Source organism: Serinus canaria, chromosome Z, assembly GCF_022539315.1.
Source record: "Serinus canaria isolate serCan28SL12 chromosome Z, serCan2020, whole genome shotgun sequence".
Taxonomy (NCBI): domain Eukaryota; kingdom Metazoa; phylum Chordata; class Aves; order Passeriformes; family Fringillidae; genus Serinus; species Serinus canaria.
Genome location: NC_066343.1, coordinates 39,299,992 through 39,326,336, shown reverse-complemented (window position 1 = coordinate 39,326,336; position 26,345 = coordinate 39,299,992). Strand labels below are relative to the sequence as shown.

General features: G+C 40.8%; 1 protein-coding gene across 1 annotated transcript in view; it reads right to left on the bottom strand.

The window, feature by feature from the left end:
* KIF27 (kinesin family member 27) overlaps positions 1-26,345 on the bottom strand; it is a 33,870-nt gene that overhangs the window by 4,040 nt on the left and 3,485 nt on the right. Inside the window, 14 exon segments of the mRNA XM_018923000.3 lie at positions 859-1,065; positions 2,068-2,280; positions 2,907-3,083; positions 4,082-4,195; positions 4,542-4,739; positions 5,596-5,801; positions 8,297-8,452; positions 9,674-9,807; positions 10,203-10,378; positions 10,911-11,117; positions 13,628-13,677; positions 13,680-13,770; positions 23,355-24,283; positions 25,710-25,910. Coding sequence (XP_018778545.2) covers positions 859-1,065; positions 2,068-2,280; positions 2,907-3,083; positions 4,082-4,195; positions 4,542-4,739; positions 5,596-5,801; positions 8,297-8,452; positions 9,674-9,807; positions 10,203-10,378; positions 10,911-11,117; positions 13,628-13,677; positions 13,680-13,770; positions 23,355-24,283; positions 25,710-25,910 — 3,059 coding nt within the window.

The following is a 26,345-nucleotide window of genomic DNA, read 5'->3' as shown; positions in this document are numbered from 1 at the left end:
TCCCTGCTCTTCTGCCTGCAGCACGGCCGGCTAAGAGTGGCCAAGCAGGCACAGTTCCCTGTGGACGGTGCCAAGATAGCTGTGGCTGCACCAAGAAAGAGAAGCTGCTGCCACCTTTCTGTCGGTGGCACGGTGGGCCAGAAGTGGCCAGGCAGGCATAGTTCGCTGCTGGCCATGCTGAGGTGGCAGCGGCCACGTGGCCATGGCGGCCACATGGCCACCCAGGCGCTTCCTCCAGACCTCTAAAAAGAAGAACTGCATGCATATTTTTTTCCCCTCTTAAATATGTCATCACAGAGGCATTACCAGCTTCTCTAATTCGGCCAGCAACCTGTCCATTATCAGAGCCTTCAGAGATTGGCTCTGCTGAACACAGTAGAAGCTTTGAGCAGCTTCCTCTCTCAGAAGCCACTTCTGTGGCTTCCTCTGCCCTCTCTAAAAGCCAGGCTGTGTTAAACCAACACAACGAGATTTAGGAAAAACACAATAGGAATAGCAGCCTGAACTTTATGAAGCTTTCTGAAATTCTGAAGTCAGGAAGAATTTGAACACAACGCCACTACTTAATCACATTGTTTCTCCTTAAGTTAGCAATACAGAGCACTGGAAAAGGGAAAGGTAATTTCCAGATTTGTAGCAAGTTTCTATCAAAACAAGATACACAAAGTTAACTCACAAGTATCCTATTTAAGTTAACATAAAAATTAAAAACAATTTAATAGCAGATCTATGTAGCCTGAAGATATATTAACCAAAAGCTTAAGCTTCTTAAATTTATTTTTATTTCCTGCCACCATCTCAATATCTAGAATAGTAACAGAAAGTGGAATAAAATAGTATTCATTAGCTAAAACAAACCTTGTTGAAATAACTGATGATGATAGCTCTGAGATCAGCAGCAGACAGGGAAACTAGTTTCCCTATTACATTATGCTTGCTCTGTGAAAGATTCTGAGAAGATGACCAAAGTAAGTGCTGGCGATTATGAATACTTTCATTCTTGTAATCAATTGCAGCTGCAAGGGCTTCAATTCCTTCTTCTAGCTGGAAAAGAATATGTTCTTCCTACAGAAAAACACATAGTGAGATTTTTACAAACAAAAAGCTCAGAATTAATCTTTCAAGACATCTTTAACTTCATTCTCAAGAGTGAACCTAAACTTTGTGGTAAGATGAACTAGCACAGACAGTGGAGGGGAAAACAAGAGGTAGAGTGCAAATCTAGAACATTTGTCTATTCCTGCCACAATACAGAGGTTGATCAAATGGCTTATCACAAAACTGTAAGTCATGTTTCTCTTTTTATCCTTCCCTCATCCTCAGCACAGTTTGACCTCTGCTTTTTTTTTTTAATGTACTACTTTTCTGTTGGATTAATGAATTAATCATTCAGTCAGTAAAGAGTTTGATGACCATGATGTGTTTGTGGCAGAAAAGTGGCAGAAATGCCTGGCCTGAAGCACTGCAGACTTTGATGAGTGAGGCAAGTAGGGGTCTTTCTGGAACAGTATCACCTCAGCCACAGTCTCATATTGCTTCTCAAGACCTAAAAGTAATCTCTGCATTTTATTTGAATTTATTTTATCTTCAAACTAACAATACTAATCAACTCCAAGAAATGGGCCATCCAGATAATATGACTTATTTTCACTGTAGGACTATGTAGTCCTTCAGGTAAATTTTACTTTTTTCACAAGATTCTATGAAAAAAATCAAGGGGCATCACTATGTGAATACCTTGCTTGTTCTGTATCCTGACATTAAAATGCCTCCCTGTGATAAACTGATTAACTTCTGGTTCCCTTACTTCTCATTATATGACTCTTAGGCCAATAGAGTTTGGCAAGGCACAATCTGACTTACATTCCTTTGATCTTAAACTTCATACACCAGTACATAATTGGTACTATCACAGCAGTACTCTAAAATTGGTATTTACAAAAGTATCCAACTTCTCTTCCTTATTCCTAGCTTACCTGGTATTTGGAGACATTTTAGGTTCTGACTGGAATTCTTTATTATCAAACAATACTTAAACCTGTATTTATCTCAGAGGTTCTTACTTACTTCAGGTGACAACAGTTTACCCTCTTTCAGTCTCTCATCCATACTATTTCTCCTACTGAGCAGCTGATCCCTTTCCATTTGAAGAGTCTGAATTTTTTCCAAAATGTCTGACTTGTCAGCAGTGCTGCCCTGAAGCTGCATACTTTTATCACACAGCTCCTGATCCAGCATACTTAACCGGGTAGACAATTTCATACTATCTTTGTTCAAAGCCTAAAAAAAACCACAGCAAACACAGATATAAAAATGAGATATTTCTTTCTGGTAAGAAAAAAGTAAGTGACACTGTCACATTCTGAAGTGAAAAGGTTGCTTGTTTCTTGTAATGGGACCTCATTTACTTTGAGTGGACAGAAACCATTAAAAAAAAAAAAACTTAAACATGCAGTTTTCTACATAATAAAAATTAAAGGCACTAGTCATTATATGTAACAATGATACTTTGTATTCACTCTTTTTACTGGAAAGTAAATATTGCAAGACATTTCCCTGCTGTGTTCTCTAGATAGCAGAAAGACTTAGTCATATTCATAAATAATGTATCATAAATATAATATAATTTAATATTCTACAATAACAATTCCACAGTTCAGAATTCTTTGGTTTTGGTTTTCGTTTCATTGTTGCAATTTTTGGGGAGAAAAGTGAATTAAAATGATTGTCTGTGTTAATTACAATTTAAATGACAACTGGTCAAGTTACATAATATCTGCATCACAGTGGTATAGACAAAGGAGGTCCCTTGAGCTTCCTCTGCTATCTTATCTGCCCTCTCCCACCACCAGTCTTTCAGTTAGCCTTATTACTGTGGTGAGTTTTGTGGCTTTTTCTTGAATCACCTGACTAGATCTCAGTTTCTTGATTTCCAGGTAGCTTTTCTCTTGCAATAATGCTTCTTTTTTTGCTACAATGGCTTCTCTTTTCTTTAAATCTTCTTCTAGTTCTGCTAACTGCTGGTGCTGTTGAAGAATTCTTTCCATTTCTTCATCCAGCCACTTCTTCTGCTCTTCTAATTTCTAAAGTTTCAAGAGAGATCCAAAGAGCATTAACCAGGACATTTTGACTCAGAATGTTATGATTATGTTTTACCTTTCTTCAGAATCATTGATAAAACTGTAGAAGACATTAACATTTCTAATGTCAGTGTTAATTCTGCCACAGTATCCTTACTCGAATACTACAGAAACTGGACTGACTTAAAAGGAGCCTCAGCAATATTACATTGCTACATCTCACATAAACAAAATTGTACCAGATGCAGTATCTTTTCTAAAAAGTATCTTTTTTAAAACTACTAACATAAATAGATGTCATCTACCCAAGCACAGAAAGTAGGTTTAGATGGTACCATGAAATTCAGCTAGCCTATCTTCACTGCATTTTAGTGGCCCAAAATCAGCTCTTTGCTGGACCTGCAAGCATGGTCCATAATAAATTTATTCTGAAGCCACAGTTTATCAGAAGATATATTCCTGTTAAGGCTAAAAATTTCCTTTATTTAATTTTTTAAATTTCTTTTCACCTTTAAAGACTTAGGGTAATTCATATTTCAGTGTCCATGTCTGAAATAATGTAGGTGGCACTGCTCCACAGGATACTTTTCTAACAACCTGTTATCAAAAACCTGAAGCCACTGTAATTTATGTCAGAGTAGAAGCCAAAACAAAATAAAACACCTGAACAAACCACAGAACAATTAAAACATAGCACATCAAGGTCACCCTGAAACCTACTGGATAACCAAACCTGCTGAATTCACAGGTTTCTGAATCAGTATTTTTGACAAATTATAGGGGGAAAAAAAAGACACTAAAGGCCTGCCTTTCTTTCATTCCGAAAAAGTACAGTACAAGAGCTCTAGGCTCTACTTCCAATGTTTGCTATGGCAAAAAAAAAAAGACAAAACTATGATGGAATACTCTTCATGCAAATAGTTTACAAAAATAGATGACTAGAGATGAAGAAAGATTTTTTTTATTTCAGGGGTCACACATATTTGGAATAGATTAACTACCTGTAGTTTCTGTGGAGCTCCCACTGAGTTATTTGTCTTCCTTTTAAAAGCATCAATTTCTTTATCCTTAATTTTAAGGATCTTCTGTTGTTGCTCCATCTTAAGTTGAAGTTCCTTTGAAAAAACAAAAAACACCATTCTTCCTACATCAGTCAGTCAAATACATTTCATGTGAGAGTACCCCCAAGATATAATCTGACATACTGACTCTAAATTTATAAAATTGCTATTCAGAACTAGACACCAGGTAATAAAATTAAAAAACAAAAAAGCTGAAAAAGAAAGGCAAAATGGAGATTAACATAAAAGGTTTGTAGACAATTTTTTTGGTGCATTTATCAAGAAATTCATTAGGGCATTATTGAAAATAAGGGAAAGACTGGTGGTGTAGTTATTGGGGAAGCAGGGGCAAAAATTATACATCCTAATCTTTGTCACAGGGAAATAGGAAGAATCCTACTTTCATTTGTTGCTGGTCCTGCTGAAGCTCTGCTTCCAGTTGCTTCTTCTTTTCACTCTCCTCACATAGTCTCTTCTGTATCTGGGATTGCTGATGCTTCATCTGAGCTACTTTCTGCTCAAGTTCTCTTGCTTCTCTCTCACTTTGGTTAGATAATGAAGCCAAATTCTTGGTGTCTTGCTGCTTCTTCTGTAAGGTCTGAATGTTCATGTAAAATTTCAGCTTAAGAGCAGGAAAACTTGTAACTAAAATAGGACTCATCTTCATTTACTGAATTCTTAGTGTCACCAAGATTTACTAACTTCTGCGCAAACAATCACTTGTTATTGCTGTAGTTTTGAGCTATCTGGTGATGTTGGCACAGGCAGAATTAAACATGAAAAGGTATGGTTCATGCTTGATAATACAGTAAAAGTACTAAAATCTAGCAGACACCACAGTTCTGGACAATTTGTGGAGACACAATGGTGCCAGAATGCTGGTGCCAGAATGCTGTCCTGAGTTCAAGTCAATAAGCAAATGCTCTCTTTCTGTATGGAACTTTTCTGACATTTCATTCTAGGGTTGAGAGGCACAGAGCACCTAAGCTGTTCCTATACAGAATACTAACTTAGATAAAGCAGAATTTAAAAATAAAATGTCAGTGTCAAAAAAATATGCCTGTGTGGGCCTGATCTTGCAAGGCATGACAGGGATTTGCTTAGACCTACAATTTCTATAGTATTTCCATTAAACATCAATTTTATTTACAGCAAGTAATAAATTTGTAATACCCTCTCTTGGATAAATTCCTCTATTGGACTATATACAATGTTGTATGGAAATCTCATATCTCCCAATACATTCTTAGCCTCTTACATACTAAGCAGGTATTTTATGTATCTAACTATGTAAATGTCAACCAGAATTTTGAGTATAATAGTATTAAGCTTCCCACTAGCTACTGCAATCCCACCAGCTTCCAGTGTGTAAAACAGGTAAGAATTTTACAGAGTGTTAAGGTTCAGACAGTGAGACAGAGATTTGCAAATCATAATAATCAGATAAGAAATACCTGCACTTTCAACTTAGCTGCCTCCATCTTCTTCTGGCATTCTTTCTGTAACATGACTTTGTCAGGAATATCTCTCAGCTCTTTACTGTCCAGCTCCTGAAGCTGCTTTTGCGTTTCAGCCAGTTCTCTTTTGGCCTGGTCAATTTCTTGCTCCAGTTTACTTATCTTCAAAGAATACTGCCTGCTTACAGACTGAGCATCCTTACCTTAAAGACAGCATATACAAATAGTTTAAAACCAACATGATAAACAGTTGAAATGTGTTATTCACTTCCGGAGTTGAAATATTACTTACTTTGTTCTGGCTAAGTCAGTAATTTCTGATACATTTCCCAACACTAAAGGAACCTGCAGTTCCTTTCTAACTCTGAAATGGACATAAAGAGAGTCCCAAATCTGAACATTTCATGAGTTACCTCGTGCCACCAAATAAAGTGCCATCTGAGTGCCAGAGTTAAATTCTTCTGCCTACTGTAGATTTTGGCAAAATGACTATCCTGTATTTCATAATTTTGTTTGTTTTCTTTTCCCAGAAGAATATGCCATTTATTTATTACTCAGCTTTCAGCTTAATAATTGGTATATGATCTTGGATTGTGTTTCTACTCTGTGACTTTTCCCATTCAGGCAATCTGGAATGGCACAGAATCTTCCTCAGACCACCTCAAGAGAAGATGAACAAAAGAGAAGAGTGTGATTGAAGGGGCTGAGGAAAGAGATCCTTACTGTCATCACAAGGTTCGTTTCTCTGTCAGGACAGATGTGTAAGGGACGTATGCTACCAGAGTGTCCCGGTTTGAGAGGAAGTGAGTTTTTGGGATGCTGTGGTCAAACCAATAGGTGCTCAGATTTGAATATTGGCACCTGGTGTGGCCACTGAGGACATGGATTCGCCTCTGAGAACACAGGGGGGTTAAAAGCTGAGAACTCCCGTGGGAAGCTCTCTCTTGGTTCTGGTAGTGAAAGAGACAGAGCTGCCCTGCCCTGGCTCCGAGCTGGGCCAGGGGAGGGGGAGCCATGAGGCTGGAGGAGGTAGGCCAGGCCTTGGATAGAGAAGGGAGGTGAAGGCCCTGCAGGATGGAAGGGTGGAGGAGCACTGAGAGACATCGGGCAGCGCCCCAGAGAAAGAGAGAGAGTGAGAGAGAGAGAGAGAGCGAGCTTGTGCCACCTTGAAATTCGGCATCATGTGCTGGTAGCATGGCCAGCCAGGGAGGAGAAGGGGGGTGGTGAGAAGGTGCCCGGCTGCTGGCAGGGCAGCGGCAGGACAGCATGGGAGTTCTGGACAGGCAGAGCCTGATATTTTAACCCTTTCTTGGATGATGGAAACCTTACAAATGCTGATCCTCCTGGAGCTGAATGAGGAGAGAGATAGAGATGGAATAGCAGGAACTGGGCAAGTGTGATGCAAGTTTGTGCAAGTGAAAGATGTCCAAGAGAAGCTGAGAAGAATCTTAGGTGGGAGGAGATGAAGGAGTGGCCTTTGGCTGGACTTTTCTTGTATGGCCATGGACAGAACCATTTTTCCTGTGACACAGAGACTGCATTTAGGGGGAGGCCATGGCTCGGAGCCAAGAGAGTGCAGTGATGTGATGTGAAGGAGTGTGTGAACAGAGACGGCAGGTGAGGATGGTGGTGGTGGTGCCCTCAATCTTCGGTGAAGGAGAAGAAGATCTCTGTTCTTGAGACCCCTCGGCCCCAGGGGGTGAATTTCGGGGGGACAGGTGTCCCAAAAGCTGTGCTCTTTTTGGAACTGGGCAAAGCAGCCTTAAAAGGAAAACCCTAGAAGCAGCTCTGGTCCATGTGCAGTGGTGAGAGCACTGGACATGGAAGGAAGATGTCACGATGGCAAATGTTCTCTGGGCCGTGCCACGTGTGACATGGAAACATGAGAGGTTTCAACTGTGTTTCCTGGGGAAGCCCGTGGTGCAAGAGGGACTCCTCTCTTCTTGATGAACTGAGAATTGATTATCTTAAGGGTGGTGATGGACTGAGATTGAGTGATCTGAGGGATGGTAACTGAATTTTGAATCCAAGGTTTTGTCTTACTGTGATGTGTTGGGAATTTGGTGGGAGGAGGAGGAATGTTTGGAAGGTTTTCATTCTGAGTTCTGTAAGTGTTTTTTTTTTTAGATATAGTTGTAGGTTAATAAAGTGGTTTTTTCCCTTTATTCCTAAGCTGGAGCCTGCTTTGCTCTATTCCTGGTCACATCTCACAGTAGACACCAGGGAGAATGTATTTTCATGGGGGCGTTGGCATTGCAACAGCCTCAAACCATGACAGTGATTTTTTCCTTCATCCACTTCTGAATCCCAATTCTCTACGGTTATAGAATAGAGAAGATACAATGATGTATCTTTTCTCCAATCCCAGCCATGATGTCACAAATACACATCGACAAAGAGATAGCACTGACCATACATTAAAAATTACACTACTGTTGGATAAAATCAAAAATACAAAGCACAAAAAATATTTAAAAAACAATCTTCATAGTAGAGTAGGCTGTAATCAAAATTTCAGTGTGATCACAGCAAGTAATTAGCAAAATCTGTCGATTTCTAGGTTGTTAAAAGTATTCTTGTCTAAGATAATTATGTAGAAACAAAGACATACAGGACTTTAGGTTTTCAGTGTCTTTTCCTTTGTTTCAGAACATCTTAATTCCCTACAGTATCCAGTATTCCTACAGTAACCACTTACCTGTTCTTACTAACTCTTTAATAAGTTCCTCTTTCCTTTTGATATTAAGTGCAAGTTCTCTTATTTTTTGCTCAGCCTTAGCAAGTCTCAACTCTGAATTCTTTAACTTCTGCATGTTAAAAACATGGATTTTCTGGAGGCTGTCCATCTCTTCACCTTGAAAAAAACAAAGCAGAACAGTTATAAAATCTGGAATAGATGCTGTATTCAAAAGGTAGTGCTCTGCAATATTGACTGTGTGCAGTTCTTCTGTATGAAGTACAAGAATCAAAAGGAGAGAAGAAAGCAGGGTATTCTTCCCTGCCATGTGTCTAAACAGAAAAAAAGGATGGTATGCACTTGCATTCAAGACTCTAAGTATGAAAAATATTCCAGAAACTACTTCAGTATTTCTGGTAAGATAATAGCATCGATATTCTTTCATTGAAGCAGTACTAAAAATTTATATTTTTTCACTTTTGATAAGTGAACTGCTTTCTGGCTAGTAGGTCTTACTTAAAGGTTCCTAACATCAGTTTCAGAATGGGAAAGAAAAACAGAAATTGTATGTAGGAAAACCTACATTGAATTATAACCAAAATAATATTTGTAATATTATTTGCATATATTTTGCTGGGAACACTAATTATATGTGCTAAAGACATTATTGCATTGAGACATAAACTTTAAGGAATTCAGGGATTTTAGAAGAGCCGTGGTTTTGGTTAGAGATAAGCTTAATTGGAGTTAATCAAAATAAATGGGTAGGCCTTGATGAAGTTAAGAGTTAGTAGTTAACTAATAATTGATTGCTTATCAACATAATGTTTGGTTAGCTGGATTTCTAATGAAGAATATAGAAACTGATAAATAGCTTTTAGTAACATAAGACAATTGTAGGCCTCCTCTGTTCTGAGACCAATTGAAGACAGGGAATGGGAGTTCTACCAAGGGTTCATTTGTTGTATTTGCATTGAAAAGGTAGAAAGGTCGGAATGAGGAAGACTCCATTTACTTCCTCATTTTGGGACCCCTCCCCATGAAAAGGACCACCGACCCATTTCAAGGAAAAACTGCACATGCTTAATAGCTTTGGACTCATTACCATACAAAGCGGGGAATGGGATGTGCCAAAGTTATGAATATGCATTTGTATTTTGGGTATTCAATACTTGTATAGATAAAGGACTCTGTAATCACCTGTAAATTGCAGTGTGTATTTGGGAGCCATCCTGCAGGCTGCCCAGCATCACAGTAAACATACACTTTCTAACTTTAAACTGTTAGAGTCTTTGTCTGTCACAGTTGGATATTGGTACTAGATCAATATCCATAATTTTAATAAACCAGCATATTCTGATACTGTAGTAAGATTTGCTCTGATGACTCCCATTATACCTGTAGTTGTGTCGGTTTGTAGCGCAGATTTATTGGACACACCAGACTTGTCTACTCGGCATTTCATGTCACTTACATCAGGAAGGAAGCACAGAGAAGTATGATTTTTTGTCCATGTTCGGTTTATGGAACACCTGTGAGAGAACAATAAACATGCCACTCTGCAAATACACAGGGATTTTGTTTTTTCTTTAAGCATCATGCAAAGTAGATGACCTTAACAGAGAAGAAGCTCAAAGTTCTTCTCTGTTAAAAAGGCATTTTTACCTTCTTCCTCATCCACACCACTCCCACACACACTGTCACCCAATCCCCCAATCTTCAAGGTAGACTGACCCACAAGCAAGGATTATGCAATCTTTGCTAAACCTACATATATTAAATTTATTTTGCAGAATGCCCAGTTGGTCCCACAGGTTTACTGTAAGTATTATTACAGATGGTCTCATATCATGGAAGGATTGGGCACTAATACTACCTTTCCTATACATTTTTCTGTAACAAAAGTTAAAGAACAACAAAAAATTACTTATATGAGGTTTCCTCTTCTCTGCCTGCATTGTCTTCCTCTTCATCACTCTGATCAGAGAGGTGGCAGTGAAGGACTTTATCTTGATCTTCTAACTTGCTCAGTATAATCTGCCTGCGAATATGGAATTCTGCCATTATCTGGGCCAGAGACAAGATGGGGGGGCTGGTATACCCCTGTCAAAAAGCACACAAAAATAGTGATGGGTAAAAATACTTGCAATAATTTAGCAATTCATTACTCATATTTTAAAAATTATTTCACCACTTGAGCTGGTAAGCAAAATTATACAGGTTTTCTATAATAACTCTGAATACCTTTGTAACAAAATGTTTTGCAAGAGCCTAGAGGAGTTGTTCTAAACGTGAAAGAAGGCATTGGTAGCAATTCATTATCCTGTGTACTCAACATATTGGTAAGAATGATAATTAATTTTTTATAATTTTTCATACTCAAGCCCTCAAAACCCCTAGAAAACCTGCTGGGGTGTGAAAACAGCCATAGCACTTGTAAGTGGGAAACTTAAGCCTAAATCTTTTGGATAATTGTGGCATAAACAAATGTTACAAAACTAGTTTTTCAGTGGGAAAAACAGTATTTGAGAAAGAAGCAGTATCTGAGAAAGACATGATATGTTATCATGTCATGTCTAATGACTGGCCTACAATAATTACAAAGTAGAAGGGGGAAAATCTGGGTAGACCTTACCTTTTGGATCTCTGTCTCTGAAGGCAGGTGAAGGGGGCGTAGCAGATTTTTTGTGACTGGGACACCATAGAGCCTCCTAGCAAATGCCATGACAGCTGGCCCATCTTCATAAGCACTTGGGAAATCTAAAGCTTTCACATCTGTAAACTTCTCTAATTTCAATTTTAGCTGATCAATGAGTATGTGCTGTTCCACCATTTTCTCAATCTCATGGGAAAAAAATAAAGCAAAAGCAAAACTGAGCTCTGTATCATATTCTCAACTTCTATCTCCTCAAAAAGGTCATGAATCTTGTAAATCACCCAATAACCCTAAATTATTGTGCAGGGCGCAGGCAAATTCTGCAACAAACTGAGAATTCTATGACATTTGATCAGTCTCAGAATCCCCTCCCCGCATCCCACTCCCCAATCCAATAAAGTATAGACACGTTTTTGTTCAGAAAGACCTACCTGGGTGTCCTGGGTTACAGAGAGAGTGCCAATGTGGGGTGTAACCAAATTGAGTATTCTATGCCATTTCTGACAAACTGTTAGTGATGGGCATTTTGCAGTAGATGCCCAGCAGATGCCCAGCTGACACCTCAGGTTACAAGATGGGTATTAAATGAGGTAAGGGGGAAGAGCCAAACCCTGTGAGAAGGGGAGTGTTTCTTTTTCTTCACATGTGACTCTGCAGTGCTAACTCCTTCTGGGGAAATACCAGCACAGTCCCACTGATCCTGAAGGGGTCATCTCTGCCAATGGCCCATAGTGGCTCAACAGCACCACCATAATGGACAGCTGTAACAACTTACACCACCAAGGATTCCCAAAAATATCCAATGACTTTCATGATTACATCACTCCCATTGTGCAACTGTTCACCCTGGAATACTCTCCCTTGAACCTGACCATACATAACTGGAGACTTGGAACCCCCATCATGCCTGGACAGATCCAGACAAGGACCAGAACTTCCACAGGACCACCACTTTTCACTTCCACCCAGCCTCAGGTTTGTTGATAATGCTAAATTGGAGACCTTATCTGCTTCTCTTACAGCATTCTCCATACATTGTTCAAAAGTACTTATCTAAACTGATTCATCCATAAGGCCAAGATTATATCCATTATTCAACTCGCTCTATCACTTTTGATTCTTTTTGAATATTGTTAAAATCTGGCCTAGCAAAAACAGAGAAGAAATATAGTGCATGATACACTCTGCATTCTTCTACTTCGAGTAACATATTTTTATTCATTCTTTATGTTGTTGTCTTAGATTGAAAGTTCCTTCCAAATACAAACAATGCTTTACAAGTTATCATTCTTTTGGAATACAATACTTATTATTCCTATGTCACAGAAAATAGAATATAGGTATGAATATCATTTTTGTTATCATTTTGAAAGAAGTAACAGCCAACTGATCCACCTTGAAGGTATTTGTCCCTGATGCAATTGCACATACAACTCCACAGTGTAATACCCATTGCATAAATACATACGTGTATAAACATTCATTACCTCCTACCTCATACCTGCTACTCTAGAAGTCCTTATTCTATCATGTACCATTAAATTACATATGCCTGTGAATGCAATATAAAATATTTGACAGAAGCACTTGCTTTACATTGTATGTTTTTAAATAGAAGTGGCAGTTTAGTCAACTAAATGCCAAAATGCTGCCTGAAAGCTCTCAAGCTTCCCTCCTGTCCCTGATACTGAAAGAACCTTCTATCTACACTGTGACAGCTATCTTGTATCCTCCAAAATTCATATAAGCATTATTACAGTATAAATTGACACTGTGGTGTTCAGGCTAAAAAACATCTATCCAGAAGTGACAGAGAAGAAAGAAAGTGACAGAAGGAAGAAAAAGATCATGACTAGTTTACTTACCTTTAATGCACTCACTCTCCCCAAGCCACCAGAAAGGAAAAGGAAAAAGGAGAAAAGGTATAATAAGGAGAAGACCACTAGCTATCCAGATTTATGCTTTTCTCTTTTAAAAATTCACATAATAAATTATCTGTAATCCACACGTCTGGCAACACCAGCAGAATATTAACTATTCTAGGTGCAGTCTTCTCAATCTTGAAATGTTATGCACATAATAGCCACTGCAATTTCATTAGCAAATTCAAGGTCTACAGACGGAAAGAGACTCTTTGTCACTACCTCACTTTCCACTGTGTCATTCAGTTTTCTTTAATGGTAAATGATCAGAAAGTCAGGATGGAATTCTGTCTTATAAAGTCAAAAGGGGCCAATACTCTAATTCTTAATAAAGGTATAACAAAATAAGTTTCTATACAATTTTCAATTAAATTATTCTATAGGATCCATATAGTCTTTTTCTATTCTAAAGCATCTTTCAAAGTCTTTCAAATCCTAATCTATTAATTGTCCTGAAACTCCTTAACAATTATACAAATCTGGGGAGAGGGTTGTGTGTTATGGCTCAGGAAGCATGGAGAGCACGAATGGCTCACTTCTAGTGATGCAGGAGCCTTTGGCACAGCTAGGCTCACATACAGTCTCCAGGAACCATATTATGGTGATACACCCACTAGAAGAACCCAACTCATTCTGTGAAACTGTTCTAATTCAAACAAAATGTCCCCAGCATTGACTAGTAATAAATAAAAAAATTCTGAGGAACCTGTTGAATGTATTCACATGGTAGAAGGATGGTTCAATGCAGATAAATGTGTAACCGTGGAAAAATACCTGTAATCTTTGTATTTCTTGAGCCTCCTTTAAAAATTCCTGTTGTTCTCTCTTTCTTGTAGTAATGTCTTTATCTGATTCTGCAGTACCTGTATTTCATGATTCTTCTGGCTAAATAGTTCTTCATCCATAACTAGTACCTCCTAGATAATAAAAGAAAAGTTCAGCTGGGCGAAAGGGACATTATTCCTACAACAAAAAGGGACATTATTCCTACAACAAAATAAAACCTCATTTGTTGTTAAAAGTTTACCAGAACTGCAAAGTCTTTAAGTATGTATAGCAAATTGTCTAAGTGGTTATCTGCTGTTTCTAGCAGCTATTTCTTCACTTCTGTTCCATCTATTGATTTTGTTCTGACAAGTTTCATTCTTCCCAAGGAGATAATGTAACATTATCTAACCAAACCTAATTTATTGAAGTATATATTAAATTCAATTATTCTCTTTAGCATGCTGTTACATATAGCTACAAGATCACAGCATCTTGTGATTGATAATGTTAATAATTGTTCTCTAATGAAAACAATAAGAACAGCTGTCCTCAATCTGCAACTTGGGTAACAGTTTAAAGATTAAAGAAAACACAAGAATGCTTGTTCATATGTTCTTGTGAATGAAATTATACCGATTGATGGAGACTTCCAAATGTTGTCAAATGTTGTTAGTCTTCTAGAAAGCCTGCAGAAGCCAAAGATAAAGTATTGAAACATTACATCAACCCACAAACCTTTGTATTCCTGCTCTTCCTATTTTTTTCTCCAAGAGTCCTGGTGGTGGACATATGAATGAGTTTGGGTGTTAGCTACAGCCAGTCCAGTATTTTAATATCATGTAAGACAGCATTATTCAAGCAACAATAGCTGCTAGCAAAGAAATCTGTATGTACAGACAAGAAGAGGTCCTCTGGTAGTTATTAAACCTGTCCATATGCAAACGCTGCTCTGGAGTCTATAGTGTCTCATTTATTTTAGCCTTTCTCTAACCATCTCTTCCTGGCTGTAGATGGCATACTCCCTGGGGAAGGGAGTTTGAGCTAAGTTTAAGCTCAGCTTTTACGCTGTTTTGAACCAGGGAAACAGAGGTTTAAAACAAGCCACAGAAGAAAATCAAGAAGGAAGAAAAAAAGCTGTGATTTAGATTGCTTGAGAACAAAGAAAAGACAAAATTTGTTTATGCAATTGCCTAATAACAATCTATAGCTTTATCAGTTTGGTTGCAAACCTAAAAATGGGTTGATGTTACAAAATTCTAACTTATTGGAGCACTGCCTCCTTCCACACAAGACAAAGCTCAAATTAGTTTCTCTGAGGTGTTCATCTGGCATTAGAACTTCACGCAGAATCCAACTGGTGTACAGCTGATTTAAGTAATAAAATTATTTTGATTTGAGATTATTTTCACTGTACAATAACCTGCATTTCTTTTCTTTTGATGTTCACAGTCAACATTTTAACTCAACACATCCAATAGAAGTACTTCCTAAATGTCAATGGGGATGTTTCTAAAAAGAATTATTTATTTGATCATGTGTCAGTTCTGTTAGGAGACATGCTTTCAGAAGGCTGAGAGCTCTTCTCCCCACAGGTCATCTCTAGGACTATTATCTGTTGTGAGAGAAACAGCTAATCAGCACTAGCGATATGACAGGATCCTCATGGGATATCTGCATGCTAAGACTCCCAGATGTTTTGAAATTTTCACCTTACTTGGAAAACCATAAAGAAGTATGATGTCATCAAAAAGCAAAAGTTGATGTTTAACACAAAAGCAAATGTTAGAAAGTGATTAGACAAAGAAATCTGCAAATAGTTTAGAAACTCTGTTAGCTAAAGGCATGGTAATGGAAAAGGAAATACAGGATGTTTTGGGAGACCATAGCTGAAGAAATACAGTTTAGGAAATTGCTAAGAGATAAGAGATGAGACTGTAACTTTGTAATATTACACAGACTAGACTATTACATACATAGTATTAGATAATATTAGACAAAAGTTGCAAAACTTAGTCCCTGGGTTATCTGTAAATTCACTGATATCTTTGAAAATATCTGTATTGTAATTATATCTGTAATGCTTCTGACGGAGTAACATCTTCCCAGGATTCAACACAATTTCTGGGTTCACAAGACAACTGCTGAGGGAATGCAACAAAGTACACACTTCCAAGAGAAAGAAAAGTTCTCTTTCTCTTTCTCTCTTTCTCTTCTTTTTCCCCTAACTAAGAGGAAAACTAACTTACCTAACTAGGTACACTCCCTCTCTTCCAAGCCCCCAGTCCCAAGGCAGAGTAAAAGAAAGAAAACTTGTGGGTCAAGACAGAAATTGTACAGTAAGTGAAGGTGAAGTGAAAGAACAGAGAAAATAACAAAAGTAATGCAAAGGTAGTAAATTAATGCAAGGCAAATCACACTCTGTCTCCCCCAGCGGGTAGACTGATGCCTATTAGCTCCTGCGCAAAAAGACAGCTAACATAACTAAATCCCCGTCCTCCCCGTTTCAATTTCTGAGTACGTCATATGATATGAAATAGCTCTTTGGTTGACTTGGGTCTCCTCCTGTCCTTGGGCACACTGGCCTATCTATTCACTGGTGTCACAGACAGAGAGAATCAGTCCTTTGATGCTATGCAAACACTCTGCAGCAAGACCTAAAACACTGGTGTTTTATCAGAATTGTACTAGTCAGAAATGTAAAACATGGCACCCTGCAAGCATTTATGAAGAAAATTAATTCCATCCTGGTCAGACTTAGTACAACCCCCACTTTATAGTCCACACCACTTATGTCATACTCAAGCCCCACACTATCCAATGCCACCTTATTAACTATCCTTTCTTCCCTTCTCATCCTTTGACTTATGCACAGATACCATTACTTTAGTCTACAGACCATTCCTGTAAAATACCCATAAAATATCCACCAAGTTTATATAGTCCATGATGTGAGTTCTGTCTGTTTACAGTGATCACTCAGGATAGGAGCCCAGGCTACAAAAATAGTATCCTACAAAATCCTACAACAGACTAGCACAGTCCTTCCATCATGTCAGAGACTGAATGTTATCACTCACGGTTTAAACATTGTCATAACGATTTTCTGCCCAGTATGGGAAAACTGTACAATGAAGCAGCACCACCAAAACCCAGAGTGAATGTGCCTCCTGATTGAAACTCTGTGAGTTAAACTGACTAAGGCTATTAGAGAGTAGAAAAGTGAAAAAAAAAAGAAATTGGTTAAAGCACCTCAGGCCTGGGAAGTAATGGATAAAGCTGGGAGAGCATTCACAGAAGAGCCAAGCCCAGTGGGCTCAGGGTGGAGGCCATGGCCCCAGGCTTATCTGTTGCCAGGTTTGCAGAAAATCCCCACCCCAACCAAAGGGTGGGGGAGGAGGGTTTCGGGTGCATATGAAAACCTCTGGTCAGAGACCGTGAACACCCATCCTCCACTGTGAAGACTAGCTCAGCTGTGGGACCTCCCACCCCAGGAAAGTCAAATCTATGGGACATTCACATGAGTGGGAGCTAAGGGGGCATCAGGGTTCATCAAAGGCCCCCTGAAGGGTTCCCGAGACCCTGTGCCAGAGGACTGCTCATGATACAAAATGATGCAACTGACCCAAAGTCTTTCAAGGGACAGTGTCAAACATGCCCCACCCTCAGGGGAGGCACCTGGGCATTCCCACCTGGTCCAAATGTACACTAATCCATCGGATACTATGCTTTTGGCAGGGGACACTCACCACCAAGAAGAGCAGATGGAGAGGATCTATGAGACATCATTAAGACCCATGGAGGGGTGGTATGTTTCTACTTAATCTGTCTTTGTCATTCTTCCTCTCCCTCCCTCCACTCCTCCTCCCCACTCCCTCCCTCCCGCCCTCCCCTCCCTCCCTCCCTCCCTCCCTCCCTCCCTTCCCTCCCTTCCTTCCTTCCTTCCTTCCTTCCTTCCTTCCTTCCTTCCTTCCTTCCTTCCGTCCTTCCTTCCAGCCCTTCCGCCCCACTTCCGCCACTTCCGTCCACTTCCGCCCTACCGCCATCTTCCTTCCTCTCCTTCGGCCCACTTCCTTCCGCCCACTTCCTTCCGCCACTTCCTTCGCTTCCGCCACTTCCTTCCTTCCGCCACTATGCCGTCCTTCCACCACTTCCGTCCCTCCTTCCGCCAGTTGCCTTCCGCCACTTCCTTCCGCCACTCCTTCCGCCACTTCCTTCCGCCACTTCCTTCCTTCCTTCCGCCACTTCCTACCTCCTTCCGCCACTTCCTTCCTTCTTCCTTCCTTCCTTCCTTCCTTCCTTCTTCCTTCCTTTCCGTAATCTCCTTCCTTCCTTGCTTCTTCCGCCACTTCCGCCACTTCCGCCACGTCCGCCACATCCGCCACTTCCGCCACTTACCGCCACGTCCGCCACTTCCTTCCGCCACTTGCCTTCCTTCCTTCCGCCACTTCCTTCCTTCCCGCACTTTCCTTCCTTCCGCCACCTTCCTTCCGTCCTGTCCTCCTCAGCACATCCTTCCTTCCGCAACTTCCTTCTGCTCTTCCTTTCCTTCCTTCCTTCCTTCCTTCCTTCCGTCCTTCTCCTTCCTTCCGTCTTCCTCCTTCTTCCTCGCCACTTCCGCCAACGTCCGCCACTTCCGCACACGTCCGACCAATGCCTTCCTTCCTTGTCCTCCGTCCTTTCATTCCCTCCTTCCTTCCTTCCTTCCTCCTTCCTTCCTTCCTTCCCTTCCTTCCTTCCATGCGCTGTCCTGCCTTCAGTTCCTTCCCTTCACGTATTCCTTCCTTTCCTTACTGCCTTCCTTCCTTCCTCATGCCGTCCTTCCTTCCTTCCGTCCTTCCTTTCCTTCCAGTCCGCCACTTCCCTTTCCGCCACTTTCCTTCGCCCAACTTCCTGTCCTTCCTTGCCGCCAACGTGTACGCTAAGTCCTGCCGTTCCTTCCTTCCTGCCTCCCTTCGCCCTGTCCTTCTTCACCTTCCGGCCTTCACGTCCTTCCTGCCCTTCCTTCCTTCCTTTCCTTCCTCTACCTTCCTTCCTTCGTTCCCTCTTCCTGCCTTACCTTCCTACCGACCTTCCGTCCTTCATCAATTCCTTACTGCAGTAAGTAATTCAGGCATTCAGCTCATGATTCCTTACTGCCGTCCCTTCTTCTCCTTCCTTGACGTCCGAAATTCCTTCCGCCGTCCTTCATTCCTTCCTTCCTTCCGCACTTCCTTCCTTCCTTCTCCTTCTTTCCTTCCTTTCCTTATCAAGTAATGAAGCAAATTCCTGCCTTCTTCCGCCCACTTACCGTCCTCTTACGCACATTCCTGCATTCTGCACTTCCATTGCCTTATTTCATTCCTTACGTCCTTACTTCCTCTTCTTCCTTACTTCCTTCTTCCTTCTTAATTCCTTCATTCCTCCTTCCTTCCTTCTTCCGCCAACGTCCTTACTGACTTCAGCAACTTACTTAAGCCCACTGCATTTCCGCCAATTCCTTCGCCCACGTACTCCTTACATTCCTTCAGTCCTTAATTCCTTCCTCCTTCTTCCTTCCTTCCTTCTTCTTAACTTCTTCATTCCGTCCTTCCGCCTTCTCAGGACATTCCGAAAAGGCCTTCCGCAATGCCTTCGCCACGTCCTGTCAGCACGCCTATCGCCAATTCTTCCTGCGTCCGACACTTCATTCCTTCCCGCAAAAGCCGCCGGACGGAGGACGGGGAAGGACGGAAGGCCGGACGTCCTGCCTGTACGGCACGCCGGTCCGGCATGCGGTCCTTGCGGCCGTCCTTCCCTTGCCTTACTTCGTCGTCCGGCCGGCAGGCCGCCGGCGGCAGGCCTCCGGTCAGCCGGCCGGACGGCCGCCGGCCGGCGGCCGTCTTCCTCGTACGTCCCGGGACGTCATTCCTTGCATTCCTCTTCCTTACGTCCGGTCCTCGGCCGTCCGTCTTCGTTCTCCTGCGGAAGGCGCAAAGGCACGGCCGCCGCAACTGCCGGAGGTCAGCCACGGCCGGAATGCCAGCCACTGCCTTCCGGCCGCCCATTCCTTTACTTCCGTTCTTCCTCCTTCCTGGCCTTCCTTCCTTCCTTCCGGCGGCCCGGGCCGTGAAGGCCGGACGGAGGACGGCCGGCCTGCAGCGGAAAGGCAGCAAACGGTCAGGCCGCCGACAGGCACGGCCGGCCGGAGGCAGGCCGGCAGGCCGCCGGCGGGCCGCCGCCGGCCGGACGGCCGGGCGCGTGCCGGGCCGGCCGGGCCGGCATGCCCGGCGGCCGGCGGACCGGAAGGCACTGGAGGACGGAAGAAAGGAAGCGAACGGAAGGCAGAGGGCAGAAAAGGCAGGAAGGACGACACGGAAGGCCGGACGACGGCGGCGGCACGGAAGGCAGGGAAGGCAGGACGGCGGACATGCCGCAAGGCCGGACGCCATGCGTGCAGGCAGGCCGACCGGGCAGTCCTGACGGGCGGCAGCAGGAAGGAGGGCAAGGAAGGGAAGAGCACGGGACGGAAGGAAGGAGGAAGGAGGCCCTACTCTTAATGTCTTCAAGTTCCTTCTCCTCTGTTTTTTTTTCTCTCTCTTCTCTCTCTCTTTGGCCTATTTGATTGTAAATAATATATCAAATTGTTTGTTTATCACCTTCAAACCTTGTTGGTTTTGCGTCATTTCGGGGGACTAATCAAACTATGTTTGGTTTAAAGAGGATCTTCTGTTTTACTTCACAGAGAGTTCTCATTGCTCCTTGGTGATCAGAGCAGACTGTAACACATGGTAGAAGCATGGGGTTGAAACCCACAGAGCTGTAAGTCCACTGAATCAGTATCTGAAAGAGGAAGAGGTCTCCTGCATCTCAGGAATTGGCTGACAGCAACCAAAACAGTAATCTTCCTGGAAGACCCTTTTAAACCACTGCCTCTTCTCCCTTTATGTACAGATTGCTTTATGTGCAAAGTTCCAGGACCAAAATAGGTGTACTGCCCCACTTTTCATATCCTTTTCGCAGTCATGGAGATAGAACTGTAGGGTGGGAATTGTCATGGGCCCATGGTTCCCTTTCCCTTAAGCAGAGGAATTCCGGGTCATGGTAGCCAATATGCTGGCCTGCCCAAGCAAGGGGGTAAAGAGATAATGCACATTATCTTTTCAGCTGCTAGACTTTGTGTAACAATCTTTCCACAGCTGAGATGCAGGCCCATATCAAGGGGAGGGAGTAGAGATTTTCAGTAAATCTCTAGGGCTGGCAAACTGTTCTATACAAAGTTGGTGCCACAGAGTCAGCTTAATTCAGCCTTACTAGGTTGCTGTCATATGATGTCTGTGTGTTCTGTATAGACTTCAGCCACTCAGTTGTTGTGTACTGTACATTGTTTGGATCTTTTGAGGCCTGATTATGGTCCATGTCACTGAAGATCACCTCCACCACCTCTAATTCCCTCAAACATAGAATATATTCCTCAGTAGTAGTCCACATGCCTCACTGGATGACAGTATCTTCCTTAAGAGAGTACTTTGTCTTCATGCTCAATAGGAGTCATCTCTGGAACCTGGAGGTGGCTGACCCTCTTCCAATCCCTCTGTCAGTCCCCACAATCCTTAGCAAAGAATCTCAGCAATTGTGTTCTCCTTCCTTTTAGTTCCAGACTGTTAGCCCTACTATTCCAGCTCTGGAGCAACCAGACAGCAATTAGCTCATCTTGTCAAGCAAAATCTTTACACATTATCTTGAAGCTAGGCCATGGACAGCTTACCCCTCTCATGATTTCTGTCTCTTTCCTTTCCTATCCTGCTGTGGAACCGGCTGCCTGTTCTGATTCTTCCTCTCTCCTCCTCTGAGCATGACCTGCCTCTTCTCTTATTAACTTGATTTTTGCTTCTACTGTTTCTTTACTACAAGGTCAGCTATTACAGTTGAGGGTTCAGTCTCTGGTTTAGTGTCTCTGTGGCCTCAGACCAACACACCTTCTCAGTCTCAGACCACCACAAGCCTATTAGTGGGCTTTTAGACCAGACCCTCTTGCATTTCAAAGGGCACTGGACACTGACTTTATAGGCATGGGGCACATCCAACACAGCTATAGAACACACCATGTTTACCTTCGCTCCTTCAAATAATGTATTACTTTGATGGGTTAGTGATATGAAATATCAGATATGAAATCACAAGCTGTCAGAGGCAGCAATGGCCCTGTGCTCCTGCCCAATTCCTCCCATACCTCCCGACATCCCAGGGATCAGTTACATTAGAGCATGTTCCTGGCATGCTCAAACCATGTGGCAACACCAAACAGCTGCTTAACCTTAGGAATAATAATGAAAGTTGGGATCACAACACATCAGTATGAACAGTCTGATTACATAAGGATACTGAAGGAACTCAGAAGCCTCTACATCAAGGCAGTCCTGGACGAGACGAAGGGAGAGGTACCACTTTTTCCCCTCTCTCCGCAAAATGTCTCTCAGAGAAGAGGGGAAAAGTGATTTTATCCATGAGGATTAAAATCCTCTTGGAGTACTGTACATTGTGGATGTACAGTACTCCAAGAACCACCTCATGGATTTTATGTACCAGATTAGGCTGATGGCCAGTGGCTTGTCATAGCTCTCCCAAGCAAAGGAAAACAAAGTGATAAAGAGCAAACAAAACAGCAAAATCTGAAAATAGTCATTAATGATTCTTGGATGCTGTTGTACAGCTAGAAAGGAATCAAGCATCTAAATATTCAAGGACACATACAAATCATCACCCAAAGCAAATATGCAGCTTCATGACCTGCAACAGTCATAAACAGGTATTAACAAGTTTACCCTAGCACACAATAATTTAATCTGTTATTATCTTGAAAGCCTTGAGCCACAGGCTGGGTTCCAAAATAGACTGTTGTGGGTTACCCCAGGAGGCAGCTAAGCACACAGAGCTATTTCTTCACTTCCCCCTACCCCCATCTCCTATGAGGACAGAGGAAGAGCAAAGGGAAAGTGAAAGCAAGAAAATTTGTGAGTCAAGATAGGAAGTGATCAGCAAGTGATGACGAGGTGCAAGAGAGAAAGAAAATAAAACAAAAGAGATGATGCAAAAGCTATTGCCCACCACCTCCAAAGGCTGACTAATGCTCAGCCAGTTCTGGGCAAAATACAGCCAAGTCTCCCTAAACCTCCTCCTCTCCCTTTTTATTGCTGAGCATCATGTCATATGGTATGAAATCTCTCTGATTAATTCAGGTCATCTGCTTTGCTTCATGTTTATGTCTCCAACTATTCACGCATGCTCCAATCTATTTGCTGGGGGGTGCAGGCAGAAAAACAGAAGGCCTGTCACAGTACAAAAAGACGTTCAGCAGGAGCAAAACCATTAGTGTCTTATTACCATTGTATTGGTCACAAATTTAAAACACAGCACCCTCAGGGATGCTATATAGAAAACTAACTTCATCTCAGCCAGACCTAGCATACAGCATAGCTAAAACCAAATATCTAACAGATAAAACAGCTCAACCTCAAGAATCATCTTGAAACTGACTAGAGAAAATATAACATCACTTCACTTATCTCTGTTCTCACTGATTGTGTATTCAAACATCCATTACAAAACACCTATGTCCTACAGAATAGCCAAATGAAATTCTACAAAGCTGTAAATTAAATTTAATTGTCAAATTAAGTACAGGTGACAATTTTATCCATCTTTCAAAACACAGTTCAAATTTTGGCAGATTGCTTTTTTACTTAGTCATTTAAATAAACAGCTTATTTTTAAATACCTGGCATTTCTTTAGTTCCCTCTTCAGCTGAAGAATTGTAATGTGATGTGGTACTGGGCTGGTCTCAGTCCCTGAGTCAGTCTCCTGGATGGTGAGAGCCTCCTTCCTTACTTTCTGTACCATAGTGATCCAGCTCTGCAACCTGTCCCGCTGACTTCTTCTTAAGCTAACATCATCATTCAAATCAATCAGAAAAGGTAAGGCTTCATCTACACAATTTCTGTAACTGAAATATTGAACCTGAAGGCGAGTGAGCTGCTCCTCAAGTGAACTGATACGGGCTTTTTCTTCATTTATATCATGTAAATGCTGATTACTGGCCTGCTGGCTCTGCAAAGCTTCCCGAAGCAATCTGATTTCAAGTTCCATTTCATCAATTCGGTCTTTTTCTGGGTTGTAATTTACTACTGGTTTATTTCTAATGTTTTTTGCTCTGTTGGCATATTTGAGGGAATTTAAAGATTCATCAAAGTCCAGTGAGGATGGACTTATACATGTTATCATAACAGTCTTGGCATTTCCTCCAAGGGAGTCTTTCAGAATACGAGTGATTTTAGCATCCCTGTATGGAATATGTACACTTTTCCTTTTTGGGTCTCCAAGGGCACTGATGACATTTCCCAAGGCCAAGAGACCACTATTGATCTGAACTGATTCTTTGAAGCGTTCACCAGTATTTCCAGTCTTTGCCACCCTCTCTGATCCTGCCAAATCCACAAAATGAAACTTTGAAGTGATCGAATCCTGTGCAGCATTCTGATACTCTGCAGACTGCTTCTGATGAATACTGATGGTAAAAATGGCATGAGATCGACTAGAGTGCTCATTCATCTGTGTTGTGCCTGTGTGACGAGCTGCATTGCCGCTTTCCAGCAGGCTGATCACTTCATCTGCACATTCTACTTGGAATTCCTTAGCACCGACAATCACTTCAAACACCAAAGTAAGAATAATTTAATAAATTCTAAATAGCAATAGTTTACAATGATAATTCTTCAGCAATAGTTTACAGCAATAATACTGTATTAGAGAAACATACAAGCCTGCTATGGCTATGACTTACCTATAAGATCATAGCATATAGCTATAGAAATAGAAGATAATATGTGAAAAGCACGAGGTACAACACATCTGAAACCTGCAGATATTGAATGTAGGTGTCTATTGTGCCATAACATTTGAAACAGTATCTTAGACAAAAGACACTACTCATTTACACATTGCACACTGCACATTACCTTTACAACTTATAGTGGTGCTACCTAGAAAAAATATGAGCAAAATCAGCTCAAAGGATGTTCTGTCAGTTAAAAAAAAAGACAAAGAACTATAAAGTAAAAATTACTATTAGTAAAAAGTATTTATTAATAGTAATTTTACTATTAATTTTACTAATAGTAAAAAGAACAATTAGTAAAAATTATTCCAAGCCTGTACTAAGAAAAGAATTTCTATTCTGAATAGTGCAGACATTTGGGCCTTTGGAACAAGTATCTGTTAGTAATCTAATAAAGTGTAAGTGTACTTCTACCAAGTACTCTTACTAATCATCTTTTTTATCATATTTTTCTTTTAATGAGAAATGGAAAATGTACTAGTCCAAAAAGCTGATTCTAACTGTACTGAAAAGAAAATAAATAATTTAAAATATATTGTGGGCTCCTTTTGAAGCAATGATATTGTCTGCAAGATTTGTGCTGAACTAGTGCTTTCTCCCAGCTACAGACAAAAACCCATGACAGCTTAATGTAACAGTGTAATAATACTAGAGTAAACACAACAATTAGAATATTAATTTATAAAAAAAATCCAAAGCTAAAAAAGATTAGGTACTTTCAGAATAAATACCTCTGATGTGGATTCTTCTAGCATTTTTCATGGGGTGAACAGGATACCTACACAGCAAGTATTAATCTCAAAGCCTCTAAAAATATCTACTTCCTCTCCTCTTAATGAAGTGGTCTCTTCCACTCATTTCATTGTAAAAGGGGACAAGATATTTACAATGTAATTGACTTAACAATTGTAATTTTGAAGGAAGATACAATGGTTTAATCTTAAAATATTTATTCAAGTGAATAATCACACACTATTTTGTTTCTAGACAGAACTTGCAGAAACAATAATTGTGTTATTTACTTTACCATTTGTTGCCACTTCCATCCAAACAACAGAACATCTATATTGCTGACAGGCATCTAAACCCCAAACAGCTAAACTGAGCTTGTATTCTTAAACTTTAATTTTTTTTTCATTTTATTTATAAGTAGTGAATAAGCACTTTCAAGAGAAAGCAAGAGTAATTTGGACACAAACTGAAGCGCAAAACCCCAAATTTGAGAGCTGGAATCCTACCTGTATTTCCCTTCTCATCTTCTCGAATATGTAGATCTTTCACGGAAGTCTCCAAATCCAACAAATCTCGAAGTTCTTCCTTGTAAACCTCTATATAGGATACCTTCACACGGAAGTTAATATTACGATGTTCAGAAATATGATGAAATAATTCCTGAATAGCCCGTGGGATTATGCCCCTTTCATCCACTGCAACTGATGCTAAAATATAAACACAAATGTCACTGGGAACTGCAGTCATTCTGTCACATAAATTACAAAGACTGAAAGTTGAGAGAATCCTGCAATATTCAGTGTGCAACACATTAAGGAATCTGAAGAGGTCATTGTTTACAAGGATTTTTGTAATTGTTTTGTGTGTGTGTGTCAGAAGTTTTGTTTGCATCCAGTACTAGGATTCAAACTTAAGTTCTAAATGACAAAATTTTATAGTTATGGAAGTTACAAAAAACATGGATTCTGCTTTAAAACTATACTTCTCAGAGTACAGATTTCTTCTTTATCCCTACTTAATATGGCTAGCAATGATATCTCAAGGGTTTGAGAAACTATAAATTCTACTTATATAAAGCAAAATCATCAGTAACATAATGAGACAAGATTTATGACCAATATTAACAGTAATTTCCTATTTTT